A 15,390-nucleotide genomic window follows, 5' to 3' on the forward strand; every position below is an offset into this window, starting at 1 on the left:
ATCAACTTCTCCTTAAGTCTTCTCTTCTCCAGGCTAATATCAATCTCCAACTATGGTTTGGTTGAAGATACTAGAGATCCTAGTGAGGCTTCACTTTAGGCTGTACCATGTATGCTTTCTAGCTTGTGAATGTCTTTCCTGAAATGTGGTACCCAGAACTGAACTCCAGATGTAGTCTGACCAGGGTAGAGTATATATGGCAGGACTCTCACTTCTATTGTTGTGTGATTCTCTTTTAATGACCCTCTTAATGTGGCCTAATATTTCATTGGCTATTTTTTGGTTATCATAGCATACTGTTGACTTATATTGAACTTGCAGCCAGCCAAAACCCTGTGAAAAATGAGATCAGAGCTTCCCCCAGTCCCCTTCTTCCAAAGTCCTGACTTTAAGTTCAATCTTCAGAAGGACATTACTGATAACGAGATTGCGTTGACTCTCCTTATCCTGGTCAACCTCCCACTCAAGCTCAAAAAAAATAATTTAATCTAAGGTAGGGACTCCCATTGTGTTCTACTTGAGATTGGGTGGAGACAGATTCTTTTGTCTAGACAGCCCAAATAGGGGGGAGGGAGGGCTGATAAAGGGGTATTTCCTCTGTCCAGAGGCAAAAATGATGATGGGTGACATCAGCCCCTGCTGAAACAACATATAAACTGTGCATCATAACCCCAAAATGTGTCCAATTCTAGACTGGCTCCCATGTATACATGTCACCTGCTTTGAGAGAAATAAACATGGTTTTTCTTAGACCAAACTGCAGGTTGACAGCCTCTAGATCTTTTTCTGATCAATCACTGTCTCTCTATCCCTTCCCTAGTTAGCGTTTGTGAAGACAGCTTTTTTTGAGCCCAAGTGTCAGACATTTATATTTATCCCTGTGAAATCCATCTTATTAGATTTGGCCAACTTTCTAGAATGTAATAGATATTTTTGGATCTGTTGTGGTTTAGAGGTGCTGGAAACCTCAAAATTAAAAGGCAAAAAGCATGGGTTCTGCCTTGAAAGCATTTGACTCAAGCCTTCTTTTAGTCAGAGACAAGGTTTATTAAAATACCAGTTGAGGTGGGCAAGATTTTAAGAATCTGAGCCATTTAATGGGGGGGGGGAGGGCTAGATGGACCTTTTATACAGAATGAATGTGGGAAGATATGGATGTGATCTAGGAGTGGCTAATAGCCTGGGATGATCTGGAGGTGACAGACAATGAAGGTTGGTCTGGGTCAGAGGTAACAGAGAATGAAAGGTTGGTCATGGGGTCACAATGAAAGGACAGTTGAAAGTGTTACTGGGATGGGCAATGCCTCAGGTGAATGTCAGGGACTGGGCCATGTGGGAATGTCTAGGGGCTTTTTCTTTTTGGGGTCCAGATCCCAAAGACATGGTCTTTTACTTTTAGTGGTTCAGATCCCATCTCCATCAGACCCAAACTGGGTCATCCACTTTGTTAGCTGATCCTTTCTGCTTTGTGTCATCTGCCAGTCTGACAAAGTTGCTAACTATTCCTTTATCTGAGTTACAGAAAATACTGCATGGAGCAAAGAACAGATATCTGAGGCACTCCACTAGAGACCACCCTCCATTAACTACTCTTGGAGTTAAAACATCACTGAAAGGAGCTCAGAAGTCACATATTACAGTTCTTTCATGTTCTGGGATAAATTCTTCTCATGTTTAAACCAAATCTATCAGAGAAACATTTTTACTAATTTGTAAGCATTCTACTCAGAGATTTCTTTCTTTTTTTTTTTACTCAGAGATTTCTGATCCACATAGTGTTTCTACTAAGTCAGAAAAGCCCCCTCTCCTTTAAGCAGGCTCACAATTTACAACATTTGTGAAACAAAACATGAAAAAACATGAAAAAAATTCCATAGCAATTATGAAACAAAAGCATATTCTTTCAGCTAGGGTGTTTAAAATTGCTAAATCAAGAGATATTTATGTCTATACATACATACACACACATCCCTAGAGAAGATAGACCTTCCCAGAAACTAACTTCTCCCTCTAAAGATTCAACTGTAAACAAAAGGGGCACCTTTAGATCTGGTTAACAAAAAAACCATCCCCAGCCTCTGTTTAGTTAGCATAAATAAACCACTTTTTCACTTCTTCCTTAGTTACAGGTATAAACTCCCTGTGCATCTAGCTACTAGTTCTGTTAGAAGAGAATTAAGAACATTCTTTAATCAAGTCTTCTATTCAAGGCAGTCCAGGGAGATTAAAAAATATTGGACCAGAAACACTGCTATAATATTAATTTTTTATTTTTATAACATACAAAAAGGTCTTGATGCTTTTTGTTTTTACTTTGGTGGCTTTTGTTCAGTCTTTTCAGTTATGTCCAAGTCTTCACCTCCTCATCTGGAGTATTCTTTACAAAGATTCTGGAGTGATTTGCCATTTCCTTCTCCAGCTCATTTTACAGATGAGGAAACTGAGGCAAACACAGTTAAGGGACTTGGCCAGAGTCACATAGCTAGTCACGGTTTGAGAGTGGATTTGAACTCACAAAGATGAGTCTTCTTGACTCCAGGCCTGGCACTCTATCCACTGCACCACCTATCTATCCATCTCCTTTCTTTAAACTTTCTCTTTTCGGCATCTAGTCAGTTGGATCTTAAAAAATTCCCTGTGGAATTAAGAAGGAAAGTTGGAACATGCAGGTTATCCATCAGTTATCACTCTTGCAATAGTTACATGACAGACCTGCCTCCTCTTCTGTTTATACTTGAATAGCATACTTTACAGTAGATTACAACCCTTTGGGAACTTTTCCTTCAGTTTTAGTTGGCAGTATGATACAGCTACTTCTTTTAACACCATTTTTGTTATGTATGCCTTGGATAAAACACCGGGTTTCTGTGGATTTTGTTTTACTTTAAAACTGATTAAGTCTGAATTATTCATAAAATCTTATACTGTGTGTGCAAATTATATAGTATTAATAGATCCTTTGGGAATTCCAGCAGTTTACAGTTCGTGGCTGGGAGGATGACCAGAGGGTGTTCTGACCTAGACTCCTGAAAGAGATGGCAGTTTGATAGGGGTTTGGGAAGAAATTGTAGCACAGTCATCAGATAGCATGTCAATGACCCTGGAGTGGGAGCTGATTATCACTGAAAGGAAGATCATTGGCTTATCCTTTGACTAGCTTTGAGGAAAACATCGACAGGAGTATAACTGAGGCTCTAGATTTGGACAGAAGCTTGTGAAACCAGTTAGGAAGGAGACTGACAGCTCAATCAGTTAAGAAATAGAGGTATAGTAGAATTCAACATGTGTTCTGTTTTTTAAGTAGTGTCCGACTCTTTGTGATCCAATTTGGGCTTTTCTTGGCAGTAATACTAGAGTGGTTCACCATTTCCTTCTCCAGCTCATTTTATAGATGAGAAAACCGAGGCAAACAGGGTTAAGTGAGTTGCCCAGGGTCATATAGCTACTAAGTGCCTGAAGCAAGATGTCTGAGTCTTCCTGATTCCAGGCCTGGCACTCTATCAGCTGTGCCGCCTAGCTTCCCAAATACAACATAAATATTAGATAATTATTTGTAGTGTCCTTTTGGTTTTGTTCTCCTTGGTACTTCACATTCATTTCTTTTGTTAATTATTACTTAATATTGTTAATTTATAATCATATGGCCTACGTCTAGTTCTGAAATTATTAAGTGTTCAGGCTCTGATTTTTTTCTCTCTTGTGTGTCTGGTCTGCACAAATTCTGATAATGGCTATGATATTCAATTACTGCTGCCCAGACACATTGCACCTGCTTACGTATGGCACTTGTCTGCACATGGCAGATATACCTAAGGAATTAAGGTAAATTATTCTTAGTTAGGCTTATAAAAACTTATGTTAGAATTACCACAATGATGGGGTGCTTGAGTGCTTGTACTCGGACCCCACTTCCAAGATCACATTTCTCCATAGCCTCCGAAACACTATCCCTGACAGTTTCCCTCCAGCCCAAGGACTTTATCTCTGGCGATAACTCATGAGTGGCTGAATGAAGCAAACTATCTGCCTGTTACAGGAACAAGCTGACCTCTGTAGATTTTCCCTTGTATGAACGGGACTACCTTGTACCAGCAGAACTATCAAGTACTGATGCCCACAGTTATTGTATGCAATCTAGAGGTAAAGCTATAGACATCAACTCTCAAAACTATCTTGATACAGACATAACAGACCAAAAATATACCCTTTAGGAACTCTCTCTCCCTGCTCCCTGTGGTTTCCAGTAGTGAATGCCGTAGTTGTATGTTATCACCTAATTAGCATACTTGGCACATAATCCACTACTTTTCCTATATAAGGGGGAAAAACATATATATATATATTATATATATATATATATAATATATATATATGCATATATATACATAATATATATATATATGCATATATATATATATGAAAATAAATATACACATACACACACATACACATGTATATATAAGCATCCTACATATCCTATATAAGCATCATTCCTATTAGGTTGCAAGTTCCCTAAGGAGCTCTGCCCACCATGGCAGAATTCTTTAAGGACTTCTGCCCACTGTATAGCGTAACAATAAATCTTTGCCACCTTGACTTAAAGAATGCTTGAGTCTATGAATTCATTCCAGATGACCCTGTCTGGTCTTTGAGGGGTCTCTAAACCTCTCAGACCTTAACAACATGACATCAAAGCAATAAATGTATTAATATCTTGAAATAATAAGAAACTTTAGTCCAGATAGAATCATGGATTTAGAGCTGGAAGGGACCTTGGAGGCCATGTTGTAACCCCCTCATTTTACAGATGAGAAAACTGAAGCAAAGAAAGGTTAAGTAACTTGGCCAAGGTCACACAGGTAGCAACAGAGTGGGGATTTGATAGTATCAGTTTTCAAAAAACGAAACAAAACAACCCCAAAAGCAAGCAAGCAAACAAACAAACAAAACCTAACCCTGGTCCTGATCCTGGCTTGTTTCTAGAGGAACAATCTTTTTTACCCCCAGGATATGCAGAAGTTGACTCAACTAAGTGTTTGGACAAATCTTGAGTTAAAAAAGCAAGTGACTGGCAGCCATCCTAGCACTTTTGAGGTTTTAAATGCATCCCACAGATTTTTTTTTTGTGGCAGTCCCAAGGTAATTTGGGATGACAGTTTCTGCTTATCTTTTTTCTCTAAAAAAAATCCACTGGGAAAATGCACATATTCTTGGCAGGATTAATGGAAATGGTGGCTGGGAGTGGGGATGGTTCCTTACTATTTTCCTTTTCTTCTTCTTTCCACACTGTTCCTTTACAACTTTTTACAACTTAATGAATTGAACACCAGCACTGAACCCTATTTCCAGATGTTTTCTTTGGTGGTAGATAGAATTCCTATCCCAGGTAGTTGTGGCGGCATCCCATGTTCCAAAGCTTTAACTTAACTGGGAACTGGATAGACACAGGTAGGATGTGGTTGCTCCTCTTCTGTTGTGTTGTGACCCTATGAACCATAGCACAGTCCCTTCTATTCTCCACTGTCTCTTGAAGTCTATCAAAGTTCACGTTTGTTGTTTCTATAACATTATCTATTCATCTTATCCTCAGCCATCCTCTTTTCCTTTTGCCTTCAATCTTTCCCAGCATAAGGGTCTTTTCCAATGAGTCCTGTCTTTTCATTACGTGGCCAAAGCATTTAAGCTTTGGCTTAAACTCAGTAGTTGACCTTCTAGTGAAGAACCTGAGTTAATTTCTTTAGTATTGATTGATTTGATCTCCCTGCAAAAGTCTTCTCCAATACCACAATTTGAAAGTGGCTGTTCTGCAGCACTCAGTTTTCTTTATACTCCAACTCTCACATCCATACATTGCTACTGGAAAAAACATCCTTTTGATGATATGGACCTTTGTCAGCAAGATGTCATCCATACTTTTTAGTCTGCTGTCCAGATTTGCCATAGCTTTCCTTCCAAGGAGCAAATGTCTTTTAATTTCATGTCTGCAGTTGTGGTCTGTGGTGATCTCTGAGCCCACTAATATAAAATCTGACATTGTTTCCATTTCTTCTTCCTTTTTGCCAAGATGTGATAGGACCATTTGCCAAAATCTTAGTTTTTTTTGATATTAAGCTTCAAGCCAGCTTTAACACTCTCTTCTTTCACCCTCATCAAGAAGTTTCTTAATTCTTTACTTTCTGCCATCAGAGTGGTATTGTCTACATATCTGAGATTGCAGATATTTCTCCTGGCAACCTTAATTCTAGCTTTTGATTTATTCAGCCTGGCATTTTACATGATGAACTCTGTATATAAGTTAAATAAATAAGGGGACAATATTCAACATCGTACTCCTTTTCCATTCTTAAACCAATCAATTGTTCAATGTTTGGTTCTAACTGTCACTTCTTCACCTGTACACAGGTTCCTCAGGAGATAAGTAAGATGATCTGGTACATTTTGTTGTGATCCACATAGTCAAAGGCTTTAATGTAGTCAATGAAGCAGAAGTAGATGTTTTTCTGGAACTCCCTTGCTTTCTCTGTAATCCAATGGATGTTGACAATTTGGTCTCTAGTTTCTCTGACTCTTCGAAAACCAGCCTGCTCTTCTGCTAATTCTCAGTTCACACAGTGCTGAAGCCTAGCTGACAGAATCTTAAGCATAACCTTACTAGTGTGTGAAGCGAGCACAATTTATTGGTAATTTGAACATTCCTTGTCATTGCCTTTCCTTAGGTTTGGGAAATAAACTGATCTTTTCCTACCTAGAGGCCACTGTTGTGCTTTCCAAATTGCTTGCATATTAAATGCAGCACTTCAACAGCATCATCATTTAGGATTTTAAATAGCTCAACTGGAGTTCCATCATGTCCATTAGCCTTATTGTTGGCAATGCTTCCTAAGGCACACTTGACTTCATTCTCCAGTCAGGATGTCTGACTCTAGATCAATAACCACACCATCTTGGTTATCTGTGATGCTAAGATCTTTCTTGTGTAGTTCTCCTGTGTTATTCTTGCAACTTCTTAATCTCTTCTGCTTTTGTTAAATTCCTACCATTTTCGTCTTTTATCATGTCCATTTTTGTAAGAAATGTTCCCTTGATATCTCTAATTTTCTTGAAGAAATCTTTTGTCTTTTCTATTCTATTGTTTTCTTCTATTTCTTTGCATTGCTCACTTAAGAAAATTTATATCCTTGCTGTTCTCTGGAATTTTGCATTCATTTGGGTATATCTTTCCCTCTCCCTTTTCTTCTTTCTTCAGCTATTTGTAAAGTCTCATCAGACAGCCATTTTGCTTTCTTACTCTTCTTTTTCTTTGGAATGTTTTTTGTTGCTGCTTCCTATACAATATTGTGAACCACTGTCTGTAGTTCTTTAGACACTCTATCTATTGGATCTAATCCCGTAAGACTATTTATCACCTCCACTTCATGTTCATAAACTTTTACTTATATGCTCTTATATAGTTTCCCCTACTTTCTTCAATTTAAGTCTGAATTTGCAATAAGAATCTCATGATCTGATCTGTAGTCTGCTGCCTTGTCATGGCAGAGGGGCTTTCATCACTCAGTGAAACTATGAGCTATGCTGTGCAAGATTACCCAAGACAGACATGTCGTAGTGGAAAGTTCTGACAAAAGGTGATCCATTAGAGAAGGAAATGGCAAACTACTCCAGTGTGTTTGACAAGAAAATACCATAGACAGTACTAAAATTATGAAAGAGATGACATTGGAAGATGAACCCCTCAGGTCAGAATGTGTCCAACATACTCCTGGGGAAGAGCAGAGGATAACTACAAGTAGCTCCAGTACTAATAAAGTGGGCCAAGGCTGAAAGGAAGCTCAGCTGTGGATGTGCCCAGTGACAAAAGGAAAGTCTGATGCTGTAAAGGTCAATGTGGCATAGAATACTGGAATGTAATATTGATGAACCAAGGTAAGCTGGATGTGGTCAAGATGGAGGAGATGGAAGGATTAAGCATCTTGGGTGTCAATGAACTGAAGTGTATGGGAATGGGTGAATTTAATTAAGATGTCACTACATATATGACTGGTCAAGAATACCTTAGGAGAAATGGAATAGCCCTCATAGTCAACAAAAGGGTAAAAAGAACAGTACTGAGGTATGGTCTCAAAAATAACCAAATGATATCTGCTCGAATCCAAGACAAACCCTTCAACATCATAATTCTATACAAGTAATACAAGTCTATGGTCCAACCACTGATGCCCAAGAGGCCAAAGTTGATCAGTTCTATGAAAACCTGCAACATCTAGAAATAATACCAAAAAAAAAATATGTCACATTCATCATAGGAGACTGGAATGCTAAAGAAGGAAGTTGAAAGATAATCAGAATTGGCTTTGGAGGCAAGTTTGGCCTTGGAGTTCAAAATGAAGCCGGGCAGAGACTAACAGAGTTTTGTCAAGACAGCTCAATGGTCATAACAAACACTCTTTTGTCAACAACGGGAAAGGTAATTCTACACACAGATATCACCAACTGGTCAATAAAGACATCAGATTGATTGTATACTTTGCAGCCAAAGGTGAAGAAGCTCTATATGGTGAGTTAAAACAAGACATGGAGCTGACTATAGATCAGATCATTAGCTTCTTAACACAAAATTCAGGGTGGGGACAGATTTCTATGCAATCCCTCTGCTTTCTCTATATCAATCCTTTAGGATCCCAAACCCAAAAGTATTATCACAAGTACAATCAAAGCAGGCAAGAACCGAAGGTAAACTATCGCCACCTATATTTCATTTCCCCTTTTTTGCCCTTCCTTAGGAGTCTCCTTTCCTATAAAAAGACTGACCCCACCCCAAAGTCAAAGTCAAAACTAATCCCTGGAGGAAGTCTCCGCAGCTGCCTTACACTTCATTTTACATTTCTGAAGCTCCTATTGCCTGCAATGCACTGAGCCAGGCATCGGAATGTGTGCTGTCCTGTAGGCTGATAGGGACCCAGAAAGGGGCACCGCTAAACAGACCGTAGGTGGCCCAAGTCAGGATGCTCAGGAGAGGCATGAGCTTGGGGACTTGCAGTTCCCTGCCGGTGCACCGCCCTGCGCCCCCACACAATGTCAATACTAGTCTCCCAGTTCCGTCCTGCCCCACTCTCGGGAGCTGCACTACAGAACTGCCCTCCGCGGAGAAACGGGCGCAGGACTTTAGTCGCCTCTTACTCCCTGCGTTCTAACTGCGCCCCGAAAATGTGCCCCTGCAGGGCCCTCCTGGCCCCCGCCGACTCCGAGCCATAGCCAGAAGAGCAGAGCTTCCCATCCAGGACGCTCACCTCCGTGCACGGCGGCTAAGAGAGCGCTACTGCCTGCTCTCCGCTGTCCCCGTGCGGGTGCAGCTGCCGCGCGAACAGACGGCTCGGGCCCGTCTGGATCCGACGCCCGAGCCGCCACCGCCGCCGTCCTCGGCTGGGCCGGGCGGGGGCCAAAGCCTTGGCAGGGCCGAGGAGGTCAGGTTGGGAACCCGGCTGGTGGCCGGAGGAGGCTTTTCCCAGGTCCCCCAGGGTGTCCCCCCGACTGCCTCTGGGCGCGATGCTCCGGTGGGTGCGTGGCTTCGTGCTAACCGCCAGCAGCGACAACGAAGACGAAGAGTCCAACCGCCGCTATGAACACCTCTTTCGGCAGCTGGACCACGACGGCGACGGAAAAGTGGACATCGTCGAGCTGCAGGAGGGTCTCGGGAAGTTGGACTTCTCTATAGGCAAAGACGCGCAAAAGGTGGGCAGCCCCGAACACGCGTAAAGGGAACGGGACAGACGTGGGCAAAACCAAATCCTTTCCCCCAATATCTAGCGAAAGACCCATAGCTAAATTGAATTTCTTTAATTAATTTAAGTAAGAAAAACACCTTTTCCCCATCCTCATTCTTGTATTAATTTGATGAATGAAAAATAACGAAAATCTGACCTATGACCTCCTTTCCAACTTAATCATGATCTTATGATTGAGTGAGGAAAAGTGGAAAGATTTCATTCTGGGAATCCCTATAGAGTGTGTCACCTGTGGTTGACAGTGTTGACAGACTGTAACCTTCTCTGAGTGTGTTTCAGAAACTGTGAGGCCCTAGGAGAGGGGCTTCTTCAAAGTACTGACCATTGTTTTCAGGAAACCTCTCTAGATACCTAGCAGCCTAAATGTGTCTTCACGGCTGCTGCTTGCTGAGAACTCATAGGTGTAGAATTGAGGCCCTAGATAAATGGCTTCCTAATGGGTTTGGAGTTAGAGGACCTGAGTTTGAATCCTTGTGGTACCACTTATTATTTATTCCCTGGGTGATCTTGGATAAGTGACAGCCTCTCTCTGGGCCTCCTTTTCCTTTTCTGTAAATGAGACGGTTGGAAGAGATGAAAGATCCAAATATAAAACTATGAGCCTAGGATTTAATTTTGGAAAATAATTGAGCCTTTAAGGCTCTGGTGTACAAATACCATCAAGAGTTCTGTGCAATTTAATAAACATTTGTTAAGCAACTGTTCTATGAAGAGCACTATGCTGTTTCCTGGATAAAAGATAAAAAAATGGTAAGAGATTCCTACTCTCATGGAACTTACAGGTAGGGGAAAAGACACATAGAACAAATAACTATAATACAAAGTGATGCATGGTGAGCACATAGATGTGCCAGCAACGTGATATATGGGGAGTGTGGGTGGAAAGGTACGGTGATAGGTTAAGGTTTCTTGGAGAAGGTGTCATTTGAGAGGACTGGAGACTGGGGGATGTGTGTGGCCTAGAGGAAACCTCTTAATAGAGCTTACATAGCACCAGCTAAAGGGGATGGTAAAAGATGTGTGTAGTTCCCCTGGCATCTGAATCCATTATATTTCTCACATTCTACTCTTCTTCCATCCTTATGACTCTTTTTCCCCTTTCTTCTTCAAATGCCTTTTGGCATTTATTTAATTAAATTCAATAATCATTTATTAAGTGCTTACTGTGAACAAGGTACATGGGGATACAACTACCAAAACTGTAACCTCCTGGAATTGTTGTGAGAATTAAATGAGATAATAATTGTAAAGCACTTAGCACAGTGCTTGACACATAGTAAAATGCTGTATTATTTCTATTTATTATATGCATGAACCATATTTTCCAACTTATTTTTTTGCTGTCCTCTTCATACCTTTGCTTTAAACTTCTTTAGTATTAAACTATGAATGTTTTTGTAGAGATGTGTTTAAAATTAAAAAAAAATATATTGTTTGGGTAAAGTCCTCACAATGGATTTGCTGGATTGAAAGGCATGAAAAGTTGTATTAGTCACTATATATTGCTATATTGCCCTCCAAAATGTTTGCACTAGTCTTGTTGTAATAGGGTGCCTGCTTCCTCATAGTTTTACCCATATTAGATTTTTATAAATTTTTTGTATTTTTCTATAAGTACATATCCTCAGGTTGTCTTTACGTGCATATCTTGGATTATTGAGGAGTTTGATCTTTTAGCAACAATTTGCATTTTCTTGTTCCTAAATTGCCCATTTGTATCATTTGACCCTTGTTCCATTGGAGAATATATATTTACATCAGTTCCTTCTAGAATCTTATGCATTTAATACATATTTTTATATTGTGAAAGCAAATATTTTCCCAATCTGTTTCTTTTCTTTTAACTTTAGGGATATTGCTCTTTGTTTTACAAAGTCTTCCTATTCTCATATAACCAAACCCTTTTATTTTGTGTTCAGTAAGTTCTATTTGTCTGATAAAAGTCCCTCCTCTAGCTAGGTAAGAAAAATATTTTTTCTTCCATTTTTTAATGAATTAAAAAATTTAAATTGTGGATCCAGTTAATTGATTATGGTATATGGCATAAGATATGTGTTTAAACTGATTTTTTTTGGCTGTATTGCCATCCATTTTTTTCAAAAAAATTTTTTTTGAATGGTGATTCTATTCCTAATGTTTTTAAAATGTGGGCTTATCAAGCATCATTTTTTTTTATATTCATTGGGTTCTATTTCTTGGTCCTATTATGTTTCCTTGAGTCTCCATTCTTTCCCGTCTTAGACATTTTAAAAATAAATATTGATTTGTAATGTTTTGATATCTAGTATTGTTAGCCCCACTTTGCTGTTTTTCTTTTTTACTCTTCTGTCCTTATGAAAATCACAGATTGAGTTTTTATCAGTATTTTACCATACGACATTTTTAATGATTTTATCTAATTCAGTGAAATCACTTATTGGTATTTTGCATGGTATTACATTAAATCTGTAATTTGGTTTGGGATATATTTACTGCTTCTTGCTATTTTTACCTGACTTGCACTGGGAATATCTTGCTATTTAATCAGTTCTTCCTTGATTTCTGTTAAGGAAGTTGTTTTTTGTACAAGTTTCTTGTATGCCTCAAGTCAATATTTGGTGCATTTTTTTGATATTGTAAAGGCTATTTTTCTTGCCATTACTTTCTTGTTATTCTTAATGCTGGAATATAGTACAGATAATTGGGGAGGGGAATTATCTTATGTCTAATTTCTTTAGTAAAATCATTGATCATCATTAATTTTCGTTGTTGTTGACTCCATTTTTTAGATATGTGATCATGTTGTATGAAAAACAGATATTTTGACTTTGATAATAATTAATTTTTAAAATTTCTTTTCATGCCTTATTGATGACTTCTAAAACAATAATAAATACAAATGGCAAGTGAAAACTTCTCTTTTTAATAGGTGTGCTTCAGTGTTTTTCCATTTTCTATGATACCAGAACATCACTTTGAAATATTAAAATTATGGAAATCTTCATTTGGTTTGTCCCTTTGCCACATCGGGCAGATTCCCTTTAATCTGTCCAACTTTCTACATTTCATACCATTTCACACTTGATCTGCACTGTAGCCACACACAATTTTATTATACCAAGAAAATGAATAAAACATCTGTTTAGAGAGACTCTGCGGAAGGTTCAGCTTAAGCGCTTTCCACCAATTCTCTTGGCCATTTCCCAAAACAGAAGATCAGCTCCTGTTGTCCTTTATGTCTTCCTTGGGTAATGAATGGATTAATGGCAAGAGTTATCTGTCTTGGACCCCTTTTTTAGGGGCTTGGGGCCTTAATGAATAGGGGCAAGGAAACAATGTAGGAGGTGGAAGTTTGTCCTTCTGTCTTCCCTCTTTTTCTTTTTTTTTTGTGTTTAATTAATTAATTAATTATTTTTTTTGGGTTACATTTTGTTTTGAACTGTCTCCCTCCCTCTTTCGCCACCCTACACTAGAAGGCCACCATTCGATGTATGCACACACACAGAAAACCATACTACACATACTTCTATTTATTAGTTCTTTCTCTGGAGGTAGATAGCATCTTCCTTCATAGATCCGTTGTAGTCGATTTCAGTATTTATAATACTTAGAATAACCTATTCATTCATACTTATTCTTTGAACAATATTGCTGTTACTATATATGTATGTGTATGTGTGTGTATACATATATATGTATATAAAATATATATATATATATGATGTTCTCTTGGTTCTGCTCATTTCACTCTTCATGTCTTCCCTCTCTTTGAACAGCTGATAAGGTTTTCAAAAGTTGTTAGCTCACAACTTGTCTATATCCTACCTTTCCAGCCTTATTGTTTTTGTTATTGAGTTGTTTCAGTTGTGTCCAACTTTTCCTGACCCCATTGGGGGTTTTCTTGGCCATTTCCTTCTCCAGCTCATTTTGCAGATGAGGAAACTGAGGCAAACAGGGTTGAGTGATTTGCCTAGGGTCACACAGTCAGTAAGTATCCAAGGCTAGACTTGAACTCAGGAAGATGAGTCTTTCTGATATCAGATCTGTTACTCTATCTATTGTGCCCCCTAGCTTCAAAGCACACTGTAGTTCAGGAAAACAAGACTTTTTACTAGTTCTCAAACATGACGCTATGCCTCTTGCCTTCATTCCTTTGTGCTGGCTGTTTCCTATGTATGTATATATTTTGTATATTCCTATGCATATGCACTTATTACCTTCCCCTACTGGACTCTAAGCTCCTTGGGGCAGGTAGATATTATTTTCTGTCTTTCTATTCCCAGCACAAGGCCTGGTATACAGCAGGAATTTAATAAATGTTATTGATTGATCTCCATTCCATGCTGGCCAGGGCTGTGGAGTTCAGCTAGAGAGATCTCTGGTAATTTGCAGTAGTATTTCTTTTAGGGCATTCATGGGAGCCAGAAAATGGGGAGGCTGCTAGCATATCTCATATAAACTGGCCTATACTTGGTGGTGAGAGTATTTGCAGAGAGGGTCAGTGGTGTTAAGGCTGGGGAAAGACTGGTTGAAGCTGTACCTTGTAAAGAAGACTCATTCTGCCTACATGTGGGAATGTTCATGGCTATCTGTCATTTTGAGGGATATACAGTGCTGAAACCTGTGGTCAGATCTAGGTTAGCATTTGCTTATCTGAATCACTTCTGATTTCCTGTTTCCTAAAGAACATGGGTGCCCACTCGTGGACATTGGGCATTTGTTAACAGAAAACCTAATCAGACCTAATCAGAAACCTGTATTCAATCAGTCAGTAAAACAATCCCTATTCTCAGGAAGCCTCCATTCTGTGTAGAGGCAACATATCTGTATTATTCAGAATAAATTCAAAGTAGTTGGGGGGGAGGGGAGAAGCTTTGTGTAGAAGGTGGTACTTGAGCTGCCTCTTGAAGGTGGAGAGATTTGTTTCCAAGAGATAATGAATTTGGTCTCTCAAGCCTCCTTGGCGAAGAAACTGGAGTGGTTTGCCATTTCCTTCTCCAGATGAGGAACTGAGGCAAACACGGTTAAATGGCTTGCCCAGGGTCACACAGCTAGTAAGTGTCTGAGGCTGAATTTGAACTCATGAGGATGAGACTTCCTGATTCCAAGCTTAGTGCTCTATCCACTGTGCCGCCTAACTACCTATCTCTGCACTGTAAGTCATCTTTACTTCCCGCTTCCTCTACAACAAGCCACATTTTGCAGCTTTCAAAGGAAATAGAAAAAAATTCCTTAAATGAGTAAGGCATAAGAGAAGGATAAAAAGAAAAAAAGTTCCTCTCTTATGGGGGAAACACAAATGACAAATGGGTTGAAAAAGGCAGAAGCTTTTAAATTCCATTTCCTCATCATCGATCCTTGCAATAAAGATAATGCAGATGTGGTCTGAAAATGGCAATGAGTGACATTGAAGTTTGGAGGGCAATGACTTCATCAGGAAACAGATTACTGACACAGACTACTTAAACCAATGTGTTTGAAACCATAAGAACTGATGGTTTTTATCTTTAGAATATTAAAAAAAGATTTGGTCAAAATCATCAGAATCACTTGAAGTTTTGAGAATTTATGCCTCTTTAACTTTCTTAGGTTGAAGGTGGTAAATACCAAAGTAGGGACTGTGTATGCA

The 15,390-nt window shown here is 39.1% G+C and overlaps 1 protein-coding gene across 1 annotated transcript in view; it reads left to right on the forward strand.

The window, feature by feature from the left end:
• Nucleotides 1-9,350: 9,350 nt before the first annotated feature.
• Nucleotides 9,351-15,390, forward strand: part of LOC110217816 (mitochondrial adenyl nucleotide antiporter SLC25A24-like) — a 50,740-nt gene continuing 44,700 nt past the window's right edge. Inside the window, 1 exon segment of the mRNA XM_078154984.1 lies at nt 9,351-9,729. Coding sequence (XP_078011110.1) covers nt 9,544-9,729 — 186 coding nt within the window. The 5' untranslated portion in view covers nt 9,351-9,543.

Source organism: Phascolarctos cinereus, unplaced genomic scaffold (genome assembly GCF_003287225.1).
Source record: "Phascolarctos cinereus isolate Bilbo 61053 unplaced genomic scaffold, phaCin_HiC Scaffold_5;HRSCAF=322, whole genome shotgun sequence".
In the NCBI taxonomy this organism is placed as follows: Eukaryota; Metazoa; Chordata; class Mammalia; order Diprotodontia; family Phascolarctidae; genus Phascolarctos; species Phascolarctos cinereus.